Source organism: Psammomys obesus, unplaced genomic scaffold, assembly GCF_907164565.1.
Source record: "Psammomys obesus unplaced genomic scaffold, mPsaObe1.curated_primary_1811, whole genome shotgun sequence".
Lineage (NCBI taxonomy): Eukaryota > Metazoa > Chordata > Mammalia > Rodentia > Muridae > Psammomys > Psammomys obesus.
In genome coordinates this window covers 29057489-29084988 of record NW_026585504.1, presented here as the reverse complement: position 1 = coordinate 29084988, position 27500 = coordinate 29057489, and the positions used below count along the sequence as shown (strand labels likewise).

Below are 27500 nucleotides of genomic sequence, written 5' to 3'. Positions count from 1 at the left end.
AGCCAGTAGGAGTCACTTGGAGCAGATGGTCATCATCCTTCCCCACAGCCCAAATCCCTGGTCTGGGTGGCAGAGTCCCAAGACCACACCTACATACATGCCAACTGTCCTTATTTACTAAGGTATTTCTTATTTGTTTAGCTTAATAAATCATTTCCCCTAATTTCTTTCCTAAATGACTCGTATGTTCTTTGTAATTTTCTTTGATACATCTTCCTATCATTCTTTCTGAACCCCATCCCTAGCCTATGTTGCCCATATCAGTAGAGTATTTTTTAATCCAATTTCTTCCTGAAACTGGAAATACCCACCTCTGCCTAGACCAATTTTACATGGCTACTGCTGTATATATAACAGGTTGAGGCTTTATTGCAGTGACAAAGTCTACTAATCATTATTCCTTTTGATCCTATTCCTGCAATTTAAAATATTAAAATTGAATTTTGAATATATCATTCTATAAAATAACTGTTTAATAGCTCGAAGTACCATATTAATAACCTTTGAGTTGATAAAATTGCCAACATCTAATGTCATCACACAGAATAGAACACATAGCTCAATTTTTAAGAGAACTAGGCTTTCATAAACTATTAAGAAACAGGCCACTGAGTTCCCTGCTCCTGGCTTGCTGACTACTGGGAATGTAGTAAGCAACATGTTTGAAAACAATTAGTGACTAGCTAGTATGTGACAATTTTGGATCGAAAAGGCACTATTGTATGTGGCCAAACCCCCAAAATTTTGCTAAAGAAGGATTCCTGAGCTTGGCTCTAACAATCATAATGCACACAGGTTAAAAATAACTTGCCCTGAATTTTTGTTTAGAATCAAATGGAATATTTAAAGGAGTTGCCAAGGTGTAGGGATTTACAAGTAGTTTTAGTTCTGAGAAATTACATCTAAATTAAATTTGTTATGAATTACTATACTTAAGCAGAATATATTGTCTTGTATGAAGTGAAAAGCCATTTTGAAGCACAAACATTTCCCCTATGTCTTTAAAATTCCATGCTAAATAACATGCAGCATACTTAAACTAACACATTTGTATTTCAAGGAAGTGACTTGCCAATGCATGAAAAGAAAATAACAGCAGGAAGATATAATGCAATTTTTTAAAACAGAGTTTCAAACGATTTTCCTTTAAATCACAGAGGCATCCTGAAAAACACCAAAAAGCCTACAAGGAAAAAAAAAAAAAACTCGCCATTGGGCCTAGAATATCAGGATTACATGCAATGTGGTGGTGTGGGCTCTCTAAGCTGAGGTTTTTAGAGACTGAAGAGAGGAGACAGTGTTGTGCTGAAATCTCAGGTTTTGGAGTACCCGTGCAGACAGAGCCAGTTTTTAACCCTGTAGCACTATGCAAAGAGCACTGCAGTCATATTTGTCACTCGTTTTGATGTGGTGACCCAGGTACTTGGCTGATCCATATCAACTGCTCAGGTGGTTAATTAAAAGCACATACACAAAACTTGGTGACATACATAAACCCCAGTGCTCAGAAGGCTGAGGCAGGAGGATCACAGATCAAAAAGTTTGAGCTGTACACCGAGAGCCTGTCTCAAACAAAGCAAGCCTAGTTTAAAAGTCTGAGGCATTAACAAAATGCAATGCTACTGGTACGTAAGAAACAAGTCTTTTAAAAATATTTTTATGTTGTGTGTATGAATGTTTTATCTGCATGCATCTTTGGCACCATGTGCACTGCACGCCTGGTGGGCACAGACACTAGATTCTCTGGATACAGTTATAGATGGTTGTGAGCCACTGTGTAGGTACTGGGAATTAAACCTGGGTCCTCTAAAGAACAGCCATTGTTCTAACTGTAGAGCCACTTTTCTTAAGTCTCCAAACAAGACTTCACAAAAGCATAGCTTCAGGCTGTTTTATACTTTGCTGAGTGGTATGAGAAGATATGCATTCACAGCATAGAAGTAGAGGTTTTAGAGGCTTGCTTATAAAGAAAGTGAATTCTAACTGCGGATTTTTTTAATGACAAACCCCTTTTAAAAGTGAAAGGATAGTTAGAATTTCTATAAATGATACATTTTTCTTAACCCTTGTAAAGTAATGTTAATTATGATTGTCTTTAGTTAATCAGAATAGGATTAATTTTAAATGGAGGGTTTCTATCTAATTATACATCAGACCACCATGAAAACTCAGAATGGTAAAAAGCTGTTAATAAATTCTCTAATTTTGCTTTTTCTATTAGAAGGAAATATGCATGGGGACACTGGAATGACTAATATATTATGTGGGCACACTAGGCAAAATGTACTTTTGCTTGTTGTTTTATAGTTACCAGCATACACGATCAGTTCATAACATGTAGAGTCATTTAACTAAAATATCAAGGAATTTGAACTTACACCTAGACAACCAGATATATAATATGCCAGGGGTATGTTATTTAATGTCTTCAAATGTATTTTTTATTTAAAGTTTTACCACCTTGTCAATTTACCAGTAATAGAAGGAAAAAAATCAAAGCCAAATCCTTTCATCCAAAATGTTTAGTATGAGGTGAGACCTTGCATAGTATCATGGGATAAGCATTACTTGACAAAATTTGTGCTGGGTACAAAAAAAAAAAATGCATAACAAGAGAACCTTTTAGGCTGATAACTTTTGTGGGTTAATCGTCTAATTGAATTGATACATGTGGTACAATTACCATCTATAAAATCTAGGTGCTATAATCCCAGGTTCCTGCAAGTCTATCTACGTGATTCCTAAATGTGGCCCCCTTCCCTGTACAGCACAAACAGACTCCATCACTGGAGTGATAAGCATCAGACAGAAGTGTGACCCACAGATTAAATTAGAGGGCAGGATGTTATGATAATCTTTGAGGAATTTACCTAGGGGTAGGAAGCTCAACTATGGGAGGGCTCTGTAGACACTTTCTGAAATTAGAAGCCGAGGAAACAGGTTGAGCTGGCAGGTTCTCAGAACCATGAAATACAGCAACAATATTAACCACATCTTGACTTAAAATTAAACATAAGGTTTATCAATGACATTAAGAATAAAATTGCTTCATACTGTCTTGAAATGTTTTAGGAATTATATTGACTAGGATAAAAAAGACATAACTATAGACTTAAAACTTAAAGCATTAAGTTAAATAAACTTTCAATCTTCTAGTATATGCTTCACAATAAAGAATTTCATTACTTTCTGTTTAATACGACATATCAGCACATATTTATATAGAGATAAAATAAACCATTATCTCTACCTCTTGGGTAGAGATTTTAAACTAGGTTTTTTTTTTTTTTAACCAGGATGTTTCCTTAGGAAGGCGTGGGCAGTCAGGCCAGGCCTCTTGTTAGGATTCCCTTCAGGCCAGGGTCTTTCAATGACACTCAAGTGGTGTTTGGAGGCACTTCACCCCTGACAAGTTTAGCGTGTGTAATGCACGAGTGTTTCAGCTTCAGAAAATGAGGCTGAAGAGGTGCGAAATAATCCAAGAGCCTATTAGCCACTGCCCCTTGTCATCTCAAAACAACTGGAGAGGTGACGAGCTTCTGTGAGGATGGGTGGGGCAGAGGAGCAACACACACTGGTCAGCTCCCAAACGATAGGCTGCCACTCTGCACTACTGTCACTAAAAGCATCATGTTTGCTGGCGTAGAATGGAGAAAAATCTGTAGTCTGATTTGGAAAGAATTTAGAGTAGCAAACCTATAACCAAGATCTTTCCCATTTCACCAGATTTAGACTCCTTTGCTCTTGCCTCAAAATCTGTTTTTCCTGAGGTCAACCCAAAGCCCGGGGGAGTATTACTAAATCCTACCAAGACTTCTACTGCAGCTACACTCTGGAAAGTAAACACTGAATTAACCTTTCGGTGACTGTGAACAGAAAAGCCATGAATCAGGGATTTATGCTGACTTTGGTAACTCTGCATTCCTGAAGGCAGCCCATAGTGCTGTAAAACATACCTTTTGGTGATTCTTTTAGTTTTCCACTGGAATTTTGTCAAATCATTGGAACTGCCCAATTGGAAGATAGTGATGTAATGGATACTTGCAACATTGTATCAGATCTTCTGATTATTAACATAAAGCTGGCTGACACTGGAAGGAAGATCATGCTGGAGACAGAACCTGAGGCCTGTGGTTCATTGATCCATTTGACTCATTCAAAAACATCTACCAGTGCCATTAAAGTCTGGGTATGCGGTCTTCTTTTCAAGTTTCATCTGCCAGGGATGATGCATCATCGCCCTGTATGATGTTAACAACAGATATGTTTCCTATACTTTTCACATTCTTCAATTAAAATTTTAGTCTCTAGCTAGGCATGATAGCACACTTGAATCCCAGCACACAAAGGCAGAGACAGGTGGATCTCTATGAATTGAAGGCTAGCCTGGTCTACATAATGAGTTTCAGGCCAGCCAGGGCTACATATTGGTTCCCTCTCTTTTACCAGACTTTTCCAAAATATGGAGCTAGAAGAAGATACATTGATGGTGATTTGAAAGATTATTACTAAGGGCTATCTGAAATTTGTTTCCCAGTAGGAATACTGTAGGGCATATGCAGGAATTTGTTGGTTGAAAGAACTTGAGGCTTTGTCTTGGTTCTAGCTATCACAGCATTATAAACAGAGGTCAAAGCCAACTGTACTCATCTTAGATAGGCATCATTTAAAAATGCATATCTTACTATGCGTTAAGGGAGGACTCAGGATACGAACAGTAGAAACCTAGAGACTTACTCATACAGAAAAGGGTGTTTATTCTCTATGATTTCTTGGTTCTCTCAACCTTTATAATGTAAGATATCTTATATGTGAAGATTCTGACAAGTTAGTAAATGCTGAAGTCTAAACAGTTCTACAGAGATCTTTATGGAAGAGAAGGTATATTCTTTATGCATATTCAAGTAGACACCATTTGCCTAAAGGAAAGGTGAATCATGAATAAAGGGAACTAAGTGTGGACTGGGAGCTGAACACCTAGGGAGAGCATAAGAAACAACAGATCATCTGGAGATATCTCCATCCCTGATCTCAAGCTATACTACAGAGCAATAGTAATAAAAACGGCATGGTATTGGCATAGAAACAGAAAGGAGGATCAATGGAACCGAACAGAAGACCCAGAAATAAACCCACACACCTATGAATACTTGATTTTTGACAAAGCAGCCAAAACCATTCAATGGAAAAAAGACAGCATCTTCAGTAAATGGTGCTGGTCCAACTGGATGTCTACATGCAGAAAAATTAAAATAGATCCATATTTATCACCCTGCATAAAACTAAAGTCCAAGTGGATCAACGACCTCAACATAAAACCAAGATACACTAAGTCGGTTAGAAGAGAAAGTGGGGAAGAGCCTAGAACTCATTGGCACAGGAGACAACTTCCTGAACAGAACACCAACAGCACAGGCTCTAAGAGCAACAATCGATAAATGGGACCTCATGAAACTGAAAAGCTTCTGTAAAGCAAAAGACACTGTCATCAGAACAAAATGACAGCCTACAGACTGGGAAAGTATCTTCATCAAGCCTATATATATGTGACAGATGGCTGATATCCAGAATATACAAAGAACTAAAGAAATTAAAAAGCAATAAATCAAGCAGTCCAATTAAAAATGGGATATGAAGCTAAACAGAGAATTCTCTGTAGAGGAAGATAGAGTGGCAGAGAAACACCTAAAGAGATGCTCAGCGTCCTTAGCCATCAAAGAGATGGAAATCAAAACAACTCTGAGATTTCACCTTACACCCATCAGAATGGCTAAGATTAAAATCTCAAGTGACAACATATGCTGGAGAGGTTGTGGAGAAAGGGGAACCCTCCTCCATTGCTGGTGGGAATGTAAACTTGTACAACCACTTTGGAAATCAATCTGGTGCTTTCTCAGACAACTAGGAATAGTGCTTCTTCAAGATCCAGCTATACCCAGGTTATGGCTGGGATACAAAATATGCTCAAGTATACAAGGACATTTGCTCAATCATGTTTGTAGCAGCTTTATTCGTAATAGCCAGAACCTGGAAACAACCCAGATGTCCATCAACAGAGGAATGGATACAGAAATTGTGGTACTTTTACACAATGGAATACTACTCAGCAATTAAAAACAAGGAAATCATGAAATTTACAGGCAAAAGGTGGGATCTAGAAAAGATCATCCTGAATGAGGTATCCTAGGAGCAGAAACACACACATGGTATATACTCGCTTATACAGACCTATAAGATAGGATAAACATACTAAAATATGTACACCTAAAGAAGATAAACAAGAAAGAGGACCCAGAGTAAGATGATTGATCCTCACTCATGGGATGGACATGGGAAGAAGGAGAAAACAAGTAACAGGACAGAAGCCTACTGAAGAGGGCCTCTGAAAGACTCTACCAAGCAGTGTATCAAAGCAGATGCGGAGACTCATAACCAAACCTTTGGTTGAGTGCAGGGAATCATACGATAAAAAGGGGAGTTAATATGACTGGAAGAGGACAGGAGCTTTACAAGGACAAAATATATCAGGGCACGGGGCCCCTCTACGAGACTGTTTCTCCAACCAAGGACCATGTATGGATATAAGCTAGAAACCCTGCTCAGATGTAGCCCATGGTAGCTCAGTAACCAAGTGGGTTTCCCTAGTAAGGGGAACAGGAACTATTTCTGACATGAACTCAAGACTAGCTCCCCCCGCCCCCCCCGCCCCTCCCCGGAGGAACAGTCTTGCTAGGCCACAGAGGAGGACATGGCAGCCAGTCCTGAAGATAGCTGATAAGCTAGGGTCAGATGGAAGGGGAGGAGGACCTCCCCTAGCAGTGGACTTGGAAAGGGGCAGGGAGGAGATGAAGGAGGGAGGGTGGGTGAGATTGGGAGGGAATGAGGGAGGGGGCTACGGCTGGGATACAAAGCAAATAACCTGCGATTAATATAAAAAATAAAAATTAATAATAAAAAGGTAGAGAAAAGAAAAACAAAGATAAAAAGCCTAGATTTTATTGTTTATTTTATTATCATTATTATTTTTACAACAGAAGACATTTAAATGAACTTTGTCTAGAAACAAAACAAAACAAAAATAACCCACCAGGAAGATACCCCAACTAGAAACAAAAGTAAGAAAGGATATATTTCTTATTCCTTTAGGACTCTGAGAAATTGGGTAGAAAGTAGAAATGTTCAAGTAAAACAACATCCAGAGCACAACACCTCTTAAAAATGTAATTAATTAATTTTTTATGGAAGAAAATCTCTGTGGAAGGGAACTGAGGAAAGGACAAGAGCATGTCACAGCCATCTAGGTCAGACTGTACCTTTAGGCAAGATGAGGACAGACTCAGAATAGCCCAGGAAAAGGCTTTTGGGACAGGGAGAAGGAGGTGTCTCTGAGTGAGAAAGTTAAGGAAGAGCTAAAAAGTGAAACAGCTGCATTTCTAGAGGCTCCAGGAAAATCAAAATCAAAATCAAAACCAAAACAACCCAAAACAGTTCCTATGCAGTCTAGAAGAAAAAAAAACAAACAACCTAACTGTAACTGCTGAGGGTCTGTACTCCCATGATGAGGATGGCTCCCATCAGCACTCTGTACCATTAATAAAATTGGAGAATGACTGTCTGCCTACCTATTTACTTATCTGCCTCCCTAGCCAGCCGCCAGCCAGCTCCCAGGAGGCACTTCACCTACCTCACACAAGACATAGAGGTTCTGGGAAACTGACAGTGAGCAGAGCAGTTTACAACACGATCCACAAAAACAAACAAAAGAAAACAAACCCCTCAACTATTTAGTTTAGTTTTCTAGTTGCAGCAATGACTATGTGGCTAAATTTATGCAATTAGTTTTGAGTATTTCTTGACTATCTTTCTTTCACTCATAATCCCTCATTTCTTTGGAGCTACACTCTAGAGAAAGCTTAAAGGCATGGAGAAGCTTTCAAATTCCAAAGATAGAATAGAAATAAAAGTTAAATAATGTGTGTTTACAAAATGGCTAGTTACAATTAGAAACCACACAGACAGTTGTGTGGACATGTATAAAAGATTTAGGTCTAAGTTGCCGGGAAAATATCTCAGAATGAAGCCAGCATGATTGTAAAAGAGACACATGTGTGTGCAGGTGATCATGTGCATGTGTGTATTTGTCAGTGACATTTTGATCTTATTTTACTTTATTCTGTAAAAACAGGTTTTGTTAACTTTTGATTGAAAGGGTCTTTTGTACATACGTCTCTTTTCTTCCTAACCTTTAAATTTTTGATGCTTTCATAAGTTCAGACATAACAGCATGCAAGTCTTTGTTGTTTTCACCAGTGTGCTGTGTACTACCTTAAGTTAATATGTGTTAGAGGCTGCTTTTAGACACTACCATGACCCCATGGCAGTTTTTTGTATGCTGCACGGCTTTCAAGGTATTTCTTGAATCAGTTATTTTTTCCAATAAGTAGTTTCTTTAATCATGCCCATTATCTAGACTGCAAGTGTGTGACTGGCAGTTATACCTCTTTGCTTCAGTTGTGTTTTTCTCTTGGGAAGATGCCTCTTTTTCAATAGCTTTATCCTAAATTATCCTTATTAAACCACACTTAAGTTTGGCCAAGTCTAGCACCTTCCTCTTGTAGACCTAAATGACCCTTTCTTGCTGAGCTGTGATCAGACAGAACACCTCACAATTTTATGTTTTATTATTTGGATGACTGTCTCACATCAACTTGCTTACTTCAGTAAGCTAAGGAAAGAAGAGAGAATTTTTTTTGAGAGAGAAGACATCAATAATATTCATTTCTGTGTCTATTAAGGTAAATGTCATTCAGAAGCCTATGCTGTAAGATCTTGGATAGTTAGACGCTGTTCCCTCACTCTGAAAGAATGCAATTAAGAAGCCTGCTCATTCAGAAAAGGAGGTTTTAAAATTACTATCAGCTGTTTACCTCATGGGACTTGTGATCTACAGCTGTAAATTATTGTTTTAACTCCTATACGAAAAGTGATGTGGTTGGCTACACCCAAGTATAATTTTAAGTAACAGCTGTGCTTTAGCCTCATTTTGTGGAAGTTGTCTGGTACTAAGTATAAAATGGGCTTTTAGGGCTTGACACTTATCTTCCAACTCTACTCTCTATTACCTGGTTCCTATGTTACTTGCAAAAATCATTTTAATCACTGTTGCAACTCTCTGCATGGCTCCCCATCCCCTCCAGTGAGAATAGCTGTGTTTACAGCACCCGTTCTTATGACACATTTAAGTTATTACTGGGATTGAGCTCAAGCGATTCTTCCACTTCTGCCTTCTGAATACCCAGGTGTTACATACGCTGACTTATAGAAAGGGCAGTCGACCTCCAGACAACACAAACTGAGGCGCTACAAGAAGATAATGTGCCCTTTGAGAGATTTTGGCAGTACAGAAACCGCTGAAGGCTCCGTACACTCACTCTATAGAGCTCTAGAGTGGCTACCTTTCCATTATTGGTATCTGTTTCTTGCTATCGACACCCATGTCTGTCAGTAAGGCACCCTAGGATATAACTGCATCTAAGCAGCTCCGGATACAATACAGCAAACCATTTTGCTGAAATTCACGTACAGAGTTGAACAGTTAGCATGTAGTACTAAACAGTTGGCACATTCCACATCTTTGGCATGTAAAAGCCAATTGGGTTTAGACTTATGTTGTTTAAATGATGCCAATGTGTACTTCTCACCTTCTTAAATATATCAAAATTCCTTAGGATGCCAAACAAAAACCTATCCTCTGGGACTAAATCATGCCAACAGTTTTATGGTACATGGAAGCGTTACTGGAACAATTTGAGAGGGGAAATCATCTTTTCCCAGCCATAGACTAAGGCCTCCTAAGTGAAAATTAATTATGGCTCTGGAGATTACTTGGTTAACATTAGGTCAGAGAGCCAAATCAGATGGTTCTGTATAGATTTCAGAGGCAGTGTCATATGCCTTTTCCTAGCACATATCCTCTGGATGTAACTGGCTTTCTTTTTTTTTTATTTTTTTATTTTTTTTTAATTTTTATTTTTAGTTACATTTTGTTAACTCTGTGTCCCAGCTGTATCCCACTCCCTCATTCCCTCCCCAACCCCACACTCCCTCCCTGGTCTCCTCCCTGCCCCTTTCCAAGTCCCCTGATAGGGGAGGACCTCCTCCCCTTTCATCTGACCCTGTTTTATCAGGTATCTTCAGGGCTGGCTGCAAAGTCCTCCTCTGTGGCCTAACAGACTGCTCCTCCCCTGGGGGGGGGGGTGTCAAACAGCCTGCCCTTGAGATCCTGTTAGAAATAGTCCCTGTTCCCCTTACTTTGGAAAACTACTTGGTTACTGAGCTACCACAGGCCACATCCGAGCAGAAGTTCTAGGTTATATCCATAGATGGTCCTTGGTTGAGTGTCAGTCTCAGAAAAGACCATGTGCCCAGATATATTTGGTCCTTGTAGAGCTCCTATCCTTTCCATATCATACTAACTTCCCTTCTTTCATATGATTCCCTGCACTCTGCCGAGGGTTTGGTTATGAGTCTTAGTGTCTGCTTTGAAACACTGCTAGGTAGAGTCTTTCAGATGCCTTTTGTGGTAGACTCCTGTCATAAGTTCAATGCACATCCCATTTGTCTTTCTAAATGAGGATTAATCACCTTCGCCTGTGTCCACTTTCTTGATTATCTTCTTTAGGTGTGTAGATTTCCTCCATTGCTGGCGGGAATGTAAACTGGTTCAACCACTCTGGAAGTCAATCTGGCGCTTTCTCAGACAACTAGGAGTAGTGCTACCTCAAGACCCAGCTATACCACTCCTAGGTATATACCCAAAATTTGCTCAAGTACACAACAAAGACATTTGTTCAACCATGTTCGTAGCAGCTTTATTTGTAATAGCCAGAACTTGGAAACAACCCAGATGTCCATCAACGGAGGAATGGATACAGAAATTGTGGTATTTTTACACAATGGAATACTACTCAGCAATCAAAAAGGAGGAAATCATGAAATTTGCAGGCAAGTGGTGGGATCTAGAAAAGATCATTCTGAGTGAAGTATCCCAGAAGGAGAAAGACAAACTTGGTATATACTCGCTTATATAGACCTACAAGACATGGTAACTGGCTTTCTTAAAAGTTCTCTTGGCAACCATGTTTGCTGTTCCAGAGCCTCAGAGCAAAGCCTGTCAGTGAAGCTGGAAAGGAAAAAATTGATGTTCATTTTCAGAATTGAAGTGGTGGTTGAGCTAATAGGGGCTCTGAGTAAACACTGAAAAAATATGCATTGGTTATGTGGTCTAAATGGAAAGGGTGACATTGGTCATGCAGATTGTGGATTTACTTATACTCTGGCAATTATGTACAGAGGGAATGGAAAGTGTAGGAGGCCACAAATATAACCTATGGTGTTAATGAGTAAGATGGTATTTTAGTATTATTCACTTTAACTTAAGAAATCTGTTTTGGTTTTAAAATCATAGTGATCTACCATGAATTTAGTGAGAATCAACAAAATGAATCATTAGTAAAATAAAACCACCAAACACAAATGCAGTAGGTTCTAGTTACAATAGCTTTTCATTATTAATGACCTTGGATACCAACAAGAAAGATGGGTAGAGTTTCTTAAAGATGTTAGACATGTAAGAAAAAACAGATTCTGTGGGTTTACTATAAGAAAATCATACTTGAAATACCTCTATGACAGAACCAATCACAGTGAGGTGTTATAAAAACAGAGAATTCCTGATACTTAAAATAAATAGCAATTTCACAGCTTGAAAATAAACATCTAAGCTAACTTAGTGTGTTTCAGTGTAACAGTGTTTATAGTAATAGTGTTTATTTTTCAAAAATCATCAGGTTCAGAATCTTAAATGCCTTTATTAGGACAACTTTCACTGATGTTACTCCTTTCAGTACAAACATGTCTTAGAACACTTCTGTCCTTTGTGATGAAAATGTTTGCATATAAGTTCAAGACAACTTGAGTTTCCTGCTTGGAAACAAGACCCACCCTCAATAAATGAAGTGTGTATGATTGTTAACCTTGAGCACAGCATTGTATACAGGTCTCCAGAACTTTTTCAATTTGCCTATCTTTAACCATGCTAAGAAGTCATTTTTTATTTTCCCTTCCCTCAACCCCTGGCAATGAAGTCTTCCTCTGCTTTGATGAGTCTGTCTTTTTTCTTTTCTTTTTTTTTTTTTCAAAACAGGGTTTTTCTGTGTATCTCTGTGTGTCCTGAACTTTGTAGACCAGGCTGGCCTTGAACTCACAGCAATCCTCTTGCCTGACTCCCTAAAGATGCTGGGATTAAAAGTGTGCTCCACCTGGCTCTTTTCGTGTGTGTGTGTGTGTGTGTGTGTGTGTGTGTGTGTGTGTGTGTGTTTTAACATCTTATGAGTAAGATTCCCTGCATTCTGCCCAAAGTTTGGCCATAAGTCTCAACATCTGCTTTGATAGCCTGCAGGGCAGAGCCTTCAGAGGCCCTCTGTGGGAGGCTCCTAACATGTTTCCTGTTTTCTTCTTCTGATGTCCATCCTCTTTGCCTTTCACAATGGGGATTGCACATTTTAGCCAGAGTCCTCCCTCTAGATTAGTTTCTTTAGGTGTACAGATTGTAGTAGGTTTATCCTATATTATATGTCTATATGAGTGATTATATACCGTGTGTGTCTTTCTGCTTCTGGGATAGCTCACTCAGGATGATCCCTTCCAGGTCCCACCATTTACCTGCAAATTTCACAATTTCCTTGTTTTTCATTGCTGAGCAATATTTCATTGTGTAGATGTACCACAATTTCTGTATCCATTCTTCAGTTGAGGGGCATCTGGGTTGTTTCCAGCTTCTGGCTATTACAAATAAAGCTGCTACAAACATGGTTGAGCAAATGTCCTTATTGTGTACTTGAGCCTCTTTTGGATATATGCCTAGGAGTGGTATAGCTGGATCTTGAGGAAGCACTATTCCTAGTTGTCCAGATTGATTTCCAGAGTGGTTGTACAAGTTTACATTCCCACCAGCAGTGGAGGAGGGTTCCCCTTTCTCCACAACCTCTCCAGCATGTGTTGTCAGTTGAGGTTTTGATCTTGGCCATTCTGATGACTGTAAGGTGAAATCTCAGGGTGGTTTTGATTTGCATTTCCTGATGGCTAATGACTTTGAGCATTTCTTTAAGTGTTTCTCTGCCATTTGATATTCCTCTATCAAGAATTCTCTGTTTAGCTCTGTTCCCCATGAAAGAAGTGGGAAATAGTAAGATCTGGAGAGGACAGGAGGTCCACAAGGAGAGCAACAGAACCAAAAAATTTGAACACAGGGGTCTTTCCTGAGACTCATATTCCAACCAAGTACCATTCATGGATATAACCTAGAACCTCTGTACAGATGTAGCCCATGGCAGTTCAGTGTCCAAGTAGGTTCCATAGTAATGGGAACAGGGACTGCTTCTGACATGAACTGATTAGCCTGCTCTTTGATCACCTCCCCCTGAGGGGGGAGCAGCCTTACCAGGCCACAGAGAAAGACAATGCAGCCACTCCTGATGAGACCTAACAGACTAGGATCAGAAGGAAGAAAAAGAAACTCTCCCCTATCAGTGGACTTGGGGAGGGGCATGCGTGGAGAAGGTGGAGGAAGGGAGGGATTGGGAAGGGAGTATGGAGCTGTGAGAGATAGAGGGGGATACAAAGTAAATAAAGTGTAATTAAAAATAAAATAAAATTAAAATTTAAAAAAAAAACATCTTATGGGTAGAATCAGGTAGTACTGTCTGTAACTCAATTTTTTCATTTAGCACTGTGTTCTCACAGGCACTCAATTGTACCACATATGACAGTCACATTCTAGAATGTACCACGACAATTTTGTTTCTGTTCACAGACCCTTGAGTTATTTCCAACCCCTGGCTGCTGTTAGTAATTCTGTAACAAGCATGGAGTGCAAGGATCTCTTTGAGATCCTGATTTCATTCTTTCAGTAAAATACTCCTAAAAGTGGGGTTGTGAGTATCACATAGAAGTTCTATTTTTCCCTCTTGAGGTCCAAACACACTGATTACTATAATTCACACAAATGTTAACATTCCTACAATAGTGCACAAAGGGCTCATTATTTCCGTTGGTGATCTGTATGCATTCTTTGCTCTTCTTTGGAGAAAGTTCTACTAAATTCCTTCTCCTCATTCTCTTTTGAGCAGTTCTGGGGATAGAGCACATACCAGGCAGGTGTTGTCTCTGCCCATTTTTAAATTTGGTAATTTATCTTTTTGTTATTATGTAGTTTTGGGGATTCTCCACATATTTTGGATATTAACCCTTTATCATCTATGTGACTTGCAAATATTTTCTCATTTGCCTAGATGTTTTTTTTTCATTTTTTTCAGCAATGAGGGATATTTAATCTGATGTAGTTCCATTTGCTTATTTTTGCTTTTATTGTTTGTGCTTCTAAAAATGTTTTTAATTTCTGTTTTTATTTGTTTGCCTGCATGTGTGTCTGTGGACCACATGCATGCCTGGTGCCTGCAGAAGCCAGAAGAGGGCGCAGGAGATACAGACAACTGTGAGATACATACAATATGGATGCTGGAAATCAAACCTGGGTCCTCTGGAAGAACAGTCCGAGCTCGCTCTTAACTGCTGAGCTATCTCTTTAGCTTCCTGCTGCCTATTCATTTATTTATCTATCCATCTACTTACTTATAAACAGTTCTGGGGATGGAACCCTGTGCCTTAGGCATGTTAGGGAAGCACTACCTAGATCCCTAAGCCTACCCCTAGAGTCTTCCTATGAAGCTAAGGCTGGCTTCAAACTTTTTTTTAATTTAAATTTTTATTTTTTTATATTAATCACAGTTTATTCACGCTGTATCCCACTCCCTCATTCCCTACTAATCCCACCCTCCCTCACTCATCTCCTCCCTGCTCCTCTCCAAGTCCACTGATAGGGAAGGTCCTCCACCCTTCCATCTGATCCTAGCCTATCAGGAGATGCTGAGACTCATGGCCACGCTTAGGGCAGAGGCATGTAATCTTGTTGGGGAGGAGGGAGATGGAGAGACCTGGAGGGGACAGGAGCTCCACAAGGAGAGCAATAGAATTAAGAAATCTGGGCTCCAAACTTTCGATCCTCCTACCTCCATCTCATGAGCGTTGGGGTTCCGGGTGTTTGCCAGCGTCATCATGCCAGCATTGTTGCCTATATTTTTGACAAAATATCCTTTAAGTCACGGCCATGAAGCTTTTGTCTAGTGTTTTCTTTCAGAAAGTTTACAGACTCAGGCCTCAAGGTTAAGTCTCTTACCGACCTCCATGTTCATTTTTTTATACAGTGTATACTATAGACCAACTTCACTCTTGCATGTAGATATCCAGTTTTCCCAACACCACTAGTTGAAGATGACATATGTTCCTTACATTGTCATTGTCAAGGACCATCTGACTATATAAGTGTGACTTCTTGGCTTTTTCTTTTGTTTCATTAAGTCTGCATACATGCCTTGATGCTGGTACAACACTGTTTTGGTTGCCATATCTTTGTAATAGCCTTTTAAATCAGAAAATCTGAGGCCTCCAGCTGTTTCTTCCTTTTCTTCTTACTAATTCCTTCACATGAAGTTTTAGCATTATCCCAACTATTTTTCTACTGGAATTTTGATCAGGATTCTGTTGAGTCTGATGAGTATTGAGCAGCATGTTTTAAAAAAAATTGTAAATCTTCAAATCTATTGACTTAAGATTTTCCTTCATTTACTCCTGTTTTACTTTCTTTTTGCAGTTTTGTAGTTTCCTGTGGACAATTCTTTTGCCTCCTTTGTTAACTTTATTACTAAATATTTTCAAAACTTTGATGCCTTATAGTTGGAATTACTTCTTAAAATTTTTTGATCACTCTATAGTGGTATACAGAAATACCGCTAAGTTTTGTATGATGTCTGCCTTAATCCTGAGACACTGATACTCATAGTAGTTCTGTTTGTATAGTGTATGTATGTACAGGTAAAAGGTAGACTTTTACATATATCATGCCATTTCAAGCAGAGACAACATTGTTTGATGCAGATACCTTTTATGCATGTATTTTTCTTTCCCAATTGTTCTGACTATGGCTTCCAGTTTTATGTTGAATGGAGGTGACAAGTGTCCCTGGCTTGCTCCTGAAAAGCTTTCAACCTTTCATTGGTTATGCTGGATTCAATATTTTGCTTTGTTTTGTTTTTGAGATGGGGGTGGTGTCTCTCTATGGAGCCCTGGCTGTCCTGGCTCCTTATATAGACCTGGAAGGCCTTGAACACACAGAGAATCACCTGCCTCTGCCTCCCAAGTGCTGGGATTAAAGATATTCATCATCAAGTGTGGTCTGTACGATATTTTTATGTTGATGTAATTTCCTTCTACCCATAGGTTATTACTTACTTCATGAAAACAGGAATGTTAGTATGTGTGTATTATGCTAGCATTCAGGAAGCAGAGGCAAGACGTCTCTAGGAATTCAAAGCTAGTCTGGGCTACATGGTGAATCCTAGGCTAGTTAGGGATACATAGCAAGATTCTGACTCAAAAAGATGAAGCCAACCCAACGCAAACAAAAATGTTTAATTTTGTCAAATGAGATTAGTCACTGTTGCATGCCACACTGATTTTTGTATGGTGGAATGTCTGTATATTAGGGATACATTGGTAATAGTATATAACCCCTTTCATGTGCTGTTGAACTGAGGTTTTTTTTTTTTTTAATGAACATTTTTGCATCTATATTGCCAGAGATAAATCTTTTTTTTTTTGGTGGCATGTTTTTCTGGCTTTGCTTTTAGAGTAATGTTGGCCTCATAAAATAAATTTGGATGTGTTCCCTCTTCTTCATTTTTATTTGGAAGAGTCTGAGAAGAATTGGCATTAATTCTTTTCAAAATGTTGGTAGAATTCACCAGTGAAGCCATCTGCTCCTGGGAGTTCCTTTGTTGCAACACCTTTTTTTTTTTTTTTTTTTATGACTGACTGCTGGAATCTCCTGAGTAGCTGTAACTATTCAGACTTTTAAATTCTTCATAATTCAGTTTCACTAGGTTAAATATTTCTGTGAGTTCACTTTTAAATCAAACAATATTTGGTTTGTCCTTTTTCTAATTCTTTTCTTCTGTAGTATCAGTTGTAATGCCTCCTCTTTCATTCTTGATTATATCTACTTGAGTCTTTTTTTCCTTAGTTTAGCTAAAGTTTTGGCAGTTTGTTGAAGTTTTCAAAACATCTTAGTATTTTCCCATCTTTAATTTCATTCTTTTCTATAATAATGAACATCTTGACTGTGTCCTCCCTCCTACTAACTTTGAGTCTGGTTCTGTTTTCCTACAATAGTGATCTACGTGTTTAGCATGTTCATTTGAGATATTTATTTTGATAGGCTTTGATTTTGCTTTTATTTGTCTCAAGATGTCATTTGCATATGAGTTTTCCTGTTTGTTTCTGTTAGTGATGCAGTTTTAATCCACTAACATCAAATATTTCTTTGGTATGTATGATCTCAGACTTAAAGTTGTTAAAACTTGTTTTGTGACTGCACATGTGACCCCATGAGATGCTTCATTTACGCTTGAGAAGAACATGGATTGCTGCAGTTGGGTGAGATGTTCTGCATGTCTAGTAGGTCTCTGTGTTCTGCTCAAGTCTTTTTTCCTTGTTGACCTTCTGTTCGGATAATCTACCCACTGATGAAAAAGCCTACTATTTTGTTTCCCGTCTAATTCAGTTCTATCGATGTCTGTTTCATGCACTGGTGCAAACGTATTTCTACCTTTTTGGTAAAATTTTGTTGTTGTCGTACAACAACCTTTCTTTTGGTCTCTTGTGACAGTTTGCAATGAAAAGTTCAAAATTCCTTTGGCTTTATTCACTCCTAATTGGCTCCTTTGGCTGGGTAATTTCAAGCGGCATCTCTTCTAGTTCACTGATTCTTTCTTTGGCGTCACCAGCTCTGCTGTCAAGCCTACGACTGAAATTTTGATTTCAGTTCTTGAATACTTCCACTCCAAAATCAGTTTATGTTCTTTTTTGTTTTCTATTTTTTTGTTGAAATTCTTATTTTCATTTCCCAAGGTTGCTAAATACTTCTGTGATATTTTGAAATCTTTCTTGGTAATTTACATATTTCAATTGTATTTATATTATTATTATAAGTTTGTTTCTAGAGATTTGGTTTGTTCCTTTGATCAGGCTGGACCCTATTTCTTTATACTCCTTATAACTTGTGTTGGCATTCACACATTTGAAAAAAAACAGCTGTCTCTTACAGTCTTTTCAGACAGGCTTGTAGAAGAAGAGACTTTTACCAACCAGTCCAGCAAGGGTTCTGGGACTTACCACATTTTTTTTTTTTTTTTTTATGCCATTAGATTTCTCGATTGGAGAGGTTGCCTGGTTTCTTTTTGTTATTTCTTCCCCTCCCTGGTGTCTTTTGACTATAACTCAGGTCCTTTCAAGCAGCAGAAGACAACCTGGCCCCTCTCCCGCTTCCTCTCTCTCCGTGGTTCCTGGGCATCTAGGGTATTCTTGGTTCTCAAGTCAGGCTATAAAGAAACTTGCTGGCCCTCCCAAAAGCTGAAATGATGGGTGTGTTTTCCAGTCTTCTCTTTCCTAGAGGCCACCAAGCTACATCGTCCCATGTCGGCTTTCTCACAGGTCTCTTGGTTCTCATGTGCCTGGTCCATGCAAAGTCCTTCAATACTCCAACAGAAGCAACAAAGAAAGCAGTCCTTTGGGCAGCAACTCCCGGAAGTCCTAACATTCTTCTCTTTCCTTCCCAGAGAGAATCAAGTAGCTGGAAGTCTTTTCAGGAATTGACATGCTCTCTAAAATTCATGTTGATGTAATCACAAAGAAAATAATATTAAGTAGGGTCCTACTTATTAATAATATGAGAGGTGACTAAATTATGACAGCCTACTCTTTTGAAGGAGAGCAGTACCATAATAAAAGGCCCGGGGCTGTAAGGAGTGCTTTTGACACTTCCATCCCTTCTGATATATTAGATACTTAGATAGAACAACTGATGAGGAGGGGATCTCCAACAGACACTGAATCTCCTAGCAGCCTTTCACAACCTCCAGAACAGTTAGAAATGACAAAGAAACGTCAACCGTTTATGGATTATACAATCTGGTGTTTTACTGTAGCGATATAAATGAGTTGAACTATCTGAAAGGGCTCTGACAAGAGGATGTGCGAATTTTCCTAGCGGTCCAGATGTGGTTGTGTTTGTCTTTTCTTGGAACCCCCTTAACTGATTTCTGGATTTTTACTGAAGGGGATTACACATACACTGATGTTGGATTGGGTAGGAAAAAAGATATGGGGCTTCTTATTCTAATATCTTGCTATTAGGCTGGTTTCCCTTTAGTTGGGTATTTAATAATGAAATCTCTTTGAACAATGGCCATAAAACTGCCTGAAGGTAGACAAACCTCAGCCAAACTAATGATACTCTAGTCAATGTGAATTATATGTAGACAAGATAGAAGAAACAGAAAAATGTTAAGAAAGAACATTCAATATAAGGTTCCTCAAGTTTATTTACAAACAGTAAGTTAAGTTTAAATAACTTCATTGGTCTTTTGATAGAAATGGCTGAACATATAAGGATAGTGGTCAGTTTTTGTTTTATAGTAGAAAAATGTCAACTCATTAACTAGTTCAAGCACTTTTTCATACAAAAAGACTCCCAGCTTTTCCCACTGATCACCATTATAATCAAACAAAAGAACAGAAGAATTTAACAATAGTTTTTTGTGATCTAAAGCCTTAATTAGCCTGTGCATCAAGGGTGATGTACAGTTCACTCAAAACAAATATTAATGTACTATTTCACTTTATTTTTGTAGCATGCTTGTTGTGTGGAGCTTGAAGAAATGGACTCCTATCTGTATGTATGTATCTTTTATTGCTAGGAGCACATAGACCCTAATTGTGGAAACAATCTCTTCCGAGCCCTCGTAGCCCTTGTACTGACTGTTAATATGATGCACACTGCCACTTTAACTGGCAATAGACATCCAACCTTATAAAATTGCTTTTACACAATGTGCACTTACAATTGTCTTAGCCCTTACATATGAACAAGTATGTAATATAATATAAACGAGAATTACATTTTTTTTATGGATTAAATATTTTTCATTTTGGCTTTGGTTTTTCTTTGTATTGATGGAGAATGAACACCAAGAAGGTGTTCTTCTTTTATGTGTAAGACTACTCTGTGTTTTAATAGAAATGAATTATTCTACAACTTCTTTCTGCCAGGAAACAATTCAAATAGAAAACCCAGCTCACCTTCCTAGATTCAGGATGTGATTTATCATGAGGTGAGTAGATCAGATTATACTCTTTCAATCCACCTTTAATTTTGGTTTCCAAACAATCTATATCTCTTTCAAGGTTAAAAGCACTGAAAGTACACACAAGCGCTAAGGAAAATCTTAAAATTTCCTGAAATGCATTAGCCATCCTATTTCTATAACAAATACCATGTTTGTTTATGACAGTCTACATCATTAATCTAGATAAATACATGCACAAGTGAAGGGAGCTGGGTTTGCTGTGTTGCCCATTGCCCAGCAACCTATGGTTACAGCTGTTGGGCAGCGGAGACTGGGGAGAGCCTTAGAGCTTCTGCAGCATATGCTACTTTTTACACCAGCAGTGGCCCAGGCAGGACAGACAGGTTTACTATTGATTAACAAGTCAACTTTTGGGATACAGTTTTCAAGAATTTTTCTTTCCTAAAATGTTAATGTTTGTTTTAATTTAAGTGATGGGTATGCAAAAGCTTTTAGAATGGTATTTATGTGTTTAAAATATTTGAATTTTAAAAACAAAACTATATATGCCTACTGTTAATTATATGCTATCATTATATGTTTAAAGGAAACTTTTATGAAATTTAAAAAATTTTAGCAGTAAGATGTTTACAATTACTAATATTAAATGTTATAAATACATACATAAACCAAAAACAAAGAGTGTCCTCAATTTTTAACTTTCTAGTTCTGTCCTCTGAGGAAACCACTCTTTCCTCTGTATTTTTAATACAGTTTTCTTTACTATTAGAAGAATTTTCAGTGTGAGCACTAAAAAACTCTATTTATACGATTCTAGTAAACAAAAAAATGTCAATCTGAAAACCTCAAACCTAACTCTTTAAAGTTGATATATATGCATATATTTATAAATTATTGACACAACCAATGCAACATAAAAGAAATGATAAAACCAAGAATTTTTATTTCATTTTGGATTTTAATTTTTCAGTATAAAGTTGTGTCAGAATCCTGCCCAGAAAGGTCTAGATTAGAAAGCCTCTTACTTAAGCCTTCCATGTGCTGGGACTACCCACATGTGTCCACATCCAGCTGGCAAATGACTACTGAAACTTTGATCAGCAGTCTATTGTTGCAGGTAACGCCTGTTTCCTTTAAAAGCTTTTCTTGTAAATTAAAAAAGTAGTATCATAGCAGTATTTCATGCCTCATTTAAAATTATCAGTACTATCTTTTTAGATGGATGTGTTTCTTCAATGAAAAATATACCGTAGGTGTATGAATTAGACTCTGTGTACCCTCAGCTACCCAATCTGCTATCTGGCAGATGTGCATATGGGGCTCCTGCTCTGAATGTGGGCTACTGTGTAGCATTTGTGCTGCAAAGAGGCTGAAGCTTTACTCTCTGCCATCACCTGCCTTGTAACAACAGCGAGTCACTGTCTTTCATGAATCAGCCACTTTATTATTTAAGTGGGCATAATTTCTAAAAGTATAAAGACAAGACAGATATATTCACTACATACACTGACACTAATAATTATGTAGAAAGAAGAGACCTAGGTCCAAGAATGAAAGGGAATACAATAGCTTTTGTTGCTAGGTCTTGTGATAAGTTGGGGGATAATTCATAAACAAAGGAAGTCTTTTGATATTCAATGAAAGTGGTTATTTTATCTTTTACTCCTGTAAGGAGGAATGCATACTCAGAAAGAACAAGATTCGATTTTCCCAATTTTTTTCCTTCTATACGACAGCTAGCTTGAAACAATAAATTGTTATCTTTAATCCTCAAAATTCCCTGTATATAAAATGTAATTAACATCTACCTTTCTTAATTTAACAAAATTTTAGTTATTGGTTATTATGTGTAACTACTTTCATTCTCCCAAGGTGGAGGGGTAACTTTTATTTGTGCTTATTTTAAAGTTGAAAAGTTCTTGAAACACAAAGCCTTTTTTTCTTTTTCTTTTTGTTGGGGGACAGAGTTTCTCTCTCTGTTTAGCCACAACTGTCCTGGAATTCACAATGCAGATCAGGCTGAAGATCCATCTGCCTCTGCCTCCTGAGGCCTGGGATGAAAGGCATGTGCCACCATGTCTAGCTGCCTTTTTGTCCTTATAAGCCTAAACCTATGGACACAGGTACTAAAGTTTCTTAAGGCTGAAAAAGTCACAGTATAAAATTGCGAATCTACACAATAAGTTATTTGGAAGTCAATATTAAAAAATTATTAAAGTTCTCTGTTTTTGTTGTAATAAAAAGATAATTCATTTTAAATATTTGACCAAATCAAACCTCAAAAGATATAGTTCAAGTTTAGAGACCCAGGAACTATTTCTTTCTCAGAAAGAGAGTTTATCAGTTATGTTTTTGTTTTCAAGAAAAATACAATATTAATATAAAAGTCAAAACACTAATCTATTTTCCTATGATATGCATGGCCTAATGGTCGCCCAAGTGAGAGGTTAGACAAGGTTATTTGTCTTGTTCTTTGGCACTTTCAAATCACTTTAACTACAGAGTTCTAAGAGTAGACTGTATTATGCTAGGTGTCCTCACCTTCTTGGGGTTGACTGGGAACTTTTTCTCTTTAAGACAAGGTTTCTCTGTGTAGCCCTGGCTGTTCTGGAGCTCATTCTGTAGCTTAGGCTGGCCTCAAACTCACAGAGACCTACCTGCCTCTGGCTTCTGAGTGCTGAGATTAAAGGCCATCATTTCCCTGCACTTGGGAACTTTTGACCAGTTTGGGACCACACAGCAATCATTTGGAATATGCTGGCACAGCCTATCCTTTAAGATTAGTCATCCAAAAAAGAAAAAAAGGAAAAAGAAAAAAATCACAAATGAAGGCTCAGGGAGAGGACTGAGTGGTAAAGTGCCTGCAGCATAAGTGTGAGCACCGCACAAAAGCCAGGCATGGTGCTGTGCATCTGCACGCTTACTGATGTGAGGGTGAAGACAGGTGGATCTATGGATCCCTCTCTCTAGCCAGTCAGTAAGGTCGTCTTCACTCAGAAATACTGTCTCAAAAAATAAACTGGAGTATGACAGAGGAAGACAGTTAACACTGACCTCTAGTCTCTACAAGCATACACACATACACACACACATATACCCATAAGCACTACACATGTGAAAGGAAAAGGTCAGACATGATTCCAGTATCATTCATAATTTTACACCTTGCTTCCCTTATTTCTTCCTTTTAAAACTGTTAGAGTATTTCTGTTATTTTTCTTCTACCCATTTTGCACCTGGCCTGAGTCACCTTCATCTGTTTCCCTCAGGTCACTCTGCTGAGATGCTTTCCCAGGTTGAGATTCCTGAGGTGTAGTCTCAACCCCAACTCACATTCCGAAATTCTGAGTTTAATTTTTGTCATTTTACATAGCACTTTTCCATTGCAAAAAACTCTTACTTAGTCCAGATCTTGCCAATTTCAGTCTTTTTCCTTGTCGCTGTTGTCATCGTCCCAGTCTTCTGACAAACATGATTTTCAACCCTGTTCATTTCTTCCCAGAAGTCATTAAGCATTTGTAAAATCTTATTTACCCCAAAAGGACACACACACATATAAAACATAATATTTTATTGCTTCTTGTTGTGGTTATCTAAAACTTACTACGTATTCACATGTTAACTGCTTGCCCCTCCAAGATCCTTGCTGCTTTACAAGCAAATCCTCACCTATCCAAGATGATGTTGTGTAAATCTTGCTTCTCAAATTATACCTGGTTGGACAATAAAAGATGCTGACATCCTATAGCTTGGCAGGAAGTAGAAGGCGGGTAGAGAGAAGGGAACTCTGGGAATAAGAAAGAGGAAGGCCCTTTAGCCAAGGTGACACAAAGAGAGACAGAACTAGCAGGGAAGGTATAGCTAGCTGTGGGGCTGAGGCAAGGTGGATGGTTTAAATTAGATGAGCTAGTTGAGAGTTTGCTCTACTAAGAGTTTGCTCTACTAAGGCCTAAGCTTTGAAATATTAAAAGGTCTTTGCATGTTCATTATTTATTTATTTATTTATTTATTCATTTATCTACTTATTTATCCATTTATTTATTTATTTATTTATTTATTTATTTATTTATTTAGTCCCAAGGGCTGCCCTGAGTCTTAGGCCTTTTTACCAGGAGACAAAAGCCTTGGAGGCAACCTATACTTCAGACATCACCATGGCTACACGTGGTAGCACAGGCCACTGACATCAACATGGCCCCCAGTGGCAGTATGGCCCACAGAGATCAATGTGGCTTCAGGGGGCAGTGCAGACCACAAACATCTGTGTGGCCTTAAGTAGTAACATGGGCTGTGGACATTAACACAGACTCCAGCTACACCCAGAACTGGCCCCAGTGGCAGCCATCACCTTAGGCCTTAGGTAGCAAGTGCAGGCCGCATACATCAGTTTAGATCTCACTGTTGTGTGTTCTGTAATATCTCCAGATCTGCCTTTCTCCACAGTTCATGGACGACTCCATTTTTATCTCTCCCATCTCTCCATCATGTAATTTCTTCATTGTAGGTTCCCACCGCCCACCAGCACAGTGAAGATGTGATGGCCTTTGACATTTATTCTTTACTATAGGGTTTTGCTCTCTGTCTAAACTATTCCTTCTGTCATCATAAAACTATAACAGCATAGAGTGGTAGATTCGTATTCTTCACGTGATGAGCAACTCTTGAAAATAGCAATTATGATTAAAACGAAATGCTTACACTCAACATTAGCATTTATTTAAAGAACCATGATCTCACTTTTAATAAGGATGGGGGAAAAGACAATAAAGTGGGCAGTAAGATAGATGCTGATGGCTAGTCCCCCTTCTTCCCATGCTCTGTTCTAGTCCAGTCTTTTCAAGAAGTGTTTAAGCACACACCAAGAACAGAACAGATGTTCAGGTGAGGGGGCTTCCTCTATTGTTCTCCACCATATTTTCTGAGACATGGTTTCTCCATGAACTTGAAGCTCCTGACTGGCCAGAAAGCGACACGATTTCACCTGTCTCTGTCCTCCCAGTACAAGGTGAAAGATAAGAGGCTGCTGTGTCTGGCTTTTATGTGGGCTCTGGGAACCCAAACTCATGTTTTTAGGCTTAGGCAACAAGTACTTCTTATATAAAATACTCGTATGAGCTCAATATTTCTGAGATCACCACTCTCTTTTATATATAAGAGAAAATAGACTGCCTCCTTTCTGAATTCTTCAGTCTTAATCATTAATCCTTTGGGTGAATGAATGAAAATATAAAACAAATGAAAGCAAAAATAATGCCTTAATTTTTTTTTATCTAAGGAACAATTTAATCATTCAGACATTTAAAAACTATGCATATTTGTAACATAGAAATAATATAAATTAAAAAATAATTTCCAGCCACAATTTAAATCATCCATGATAAAGGCTGCTGAACTTGTTTGCAATGGGCTGTTCCCAGGCTACGCTGGATACATGGAGAGAGCTATGGGATTAGGGAGTAAGCAGTGAAAACTAGCATTAGAGGTGCTGACATGTTACTGCCAATTATTTAAAGTATACAGATAGATCAAGCCTGATAAAATAATATAAGAACAAAAAATAGTAGTATCATGAACCTAGTTACATGATTTTAGTTTCATCATCACATTATGGTTTTCAGCAGACTTCTCAATTGAGCCATTTCATTATTTGCTCCCTCCTATTTTTTGATTGATTGTCCCCAGGGTCTGCCAACTTTGAATCTGCTATCCACAGAATTCCCCACAAGACTTGTTACTTGTTCAAAAGTGTGCTGAATGAAGGAAAACCGATCCAGATTCTAGCTGGGGAGCTGGGAGGCAGCAGCATGGGTTGAAGGGAAAATCAGGAGGTGAATGCAGTTTAAAAAACAGATTTTTTTGGGGGGGAGGGGAAATCAAGTAGTTTACAAAAAAAAAAGAGCATTTTATAATACAAATGATGAATGTAGCTACACCCTATTATAGACCATGATCTGATGATTTCTTAATGGCAACAGGTTAATAGCCATTTCAAGATATGGAAGAACCTACCGGCATAAGGCACTCTGGCATCAGACTAGATTTACACCCAGTTACACACCAAAGCCATGCGACGGGAACTTCAGGACCTACTTACAATTGCTGAAGGGAGGCCAGTGATTTAGCCTAGTCCAGAGTATAGCTTTCCACACAACAACACCAGCCACACAAACAATGACTGCTGATATACTTGGAAGAGAAAGTCTTAACCAAAATATGAGTCAGTTTCCAAAGCTGTCGCAGATAAGTATCAAAACCTGTGACACAAAGTGGGAAGCAAGGAGCCCCTAGGAGTCACCTGACTGATGGGGCCTTGTGGGCAAAGAAGAGCAGCCCCTCCCCTGCCCCACCACCGTAAACTCCCTGGACATGGCTTCTGCTGCTGGGCAAGAGAGCAAGGAGGACCTGACTTCATCCCATCTGCTGCTTGGCACTTAGCTCCCCTTTGCCTTATCTTGCAGTGCAAATCTGCTCTGGCCCTGGCACTCTCTCCAACTTTTCTTCCCAGCTCTGCTGCTTGATTTTTACCAGGACAGATTCTACTGTGGAAGTGACAGCCATTGGTGGATGTTTCAGAAGCCATTTTATTGTTCATTTGTGCTACTGAACAAGCAATTGGTTGGTTATTCTCCTCTCACTTATATAAATTTCTCAATGAGCTAAGTTTTACTAGAGAACTTACAGATCTCTAAAATTTCATTCCTTCTCACCTTTCAACCTTTTAGTTTTTATGGCTCAAGGGTGCTAGAGTGTATGACTGAGCCAGTAGGTCAGCACAATTCAAAGACAATAACATGAAGAACTGCCAAATGATTTGAGATTGGGCAGACAATAATGGTCTTCCATGACTCCATACGTGAAGGAAGCAGGGGTATACTGACATGGTCAAAGAGAAGAAAAAAGTAATCAAAAGCCATCGCTATGATTGCAACAGGGTGAGTGGGATTTGAAATGGAGATGGGGCTGTTTACATGTGAGCTTAGAGCTGCAGATCTTCCAACAGCAAGACTGTGTTAATTACAATGATTTGTCTCAAAGGTTTGACTCACAGTCACAGGAACTGCAACCACAGTTGGTGCAGTTCTGTGCCTAGCTCTTCTCTTCAGTCTCTTCTATTACTAGGTAATTATCCAATTACTTGAACAAAAATTGGTGAAGAACTTGTCAGTATAACTTCACTTC

At 38.5% G+C, this 27500-nt stretch overlaps 1 protein-coding gene across 2 annotated transcripts in view; it reads right to left on the bottom strand.

Annotated features, from left to right (window-relative positions):
* Positions 1 to 27500, bottom strand: part of Elp4 (elongator acetyltransferase complex subunit 4) — a 205392-nt gene that overhangs the window by 24177 nt on the left and 153715 nt on the right. The window contains exon 10 of one of the 2 annotated variants that reach the window (XM_055599359.1): positions 4033 to 4241. The exons of the other annotated variant lie outside the window; for it this stretch is intronic. Within the exon in view, the coding sequence (XP_055455334.1) occupies positions 4206 to 4241 (36 nt within the window). The 3' untranslated portion in view covers positions 4033 to 4205. Of the gene's footprint in view, positions 1 to 4032; positions 4242 to 27500 lie in introns of those variants that run through there. 2 annotated transcript variants of the gene reach the window in all.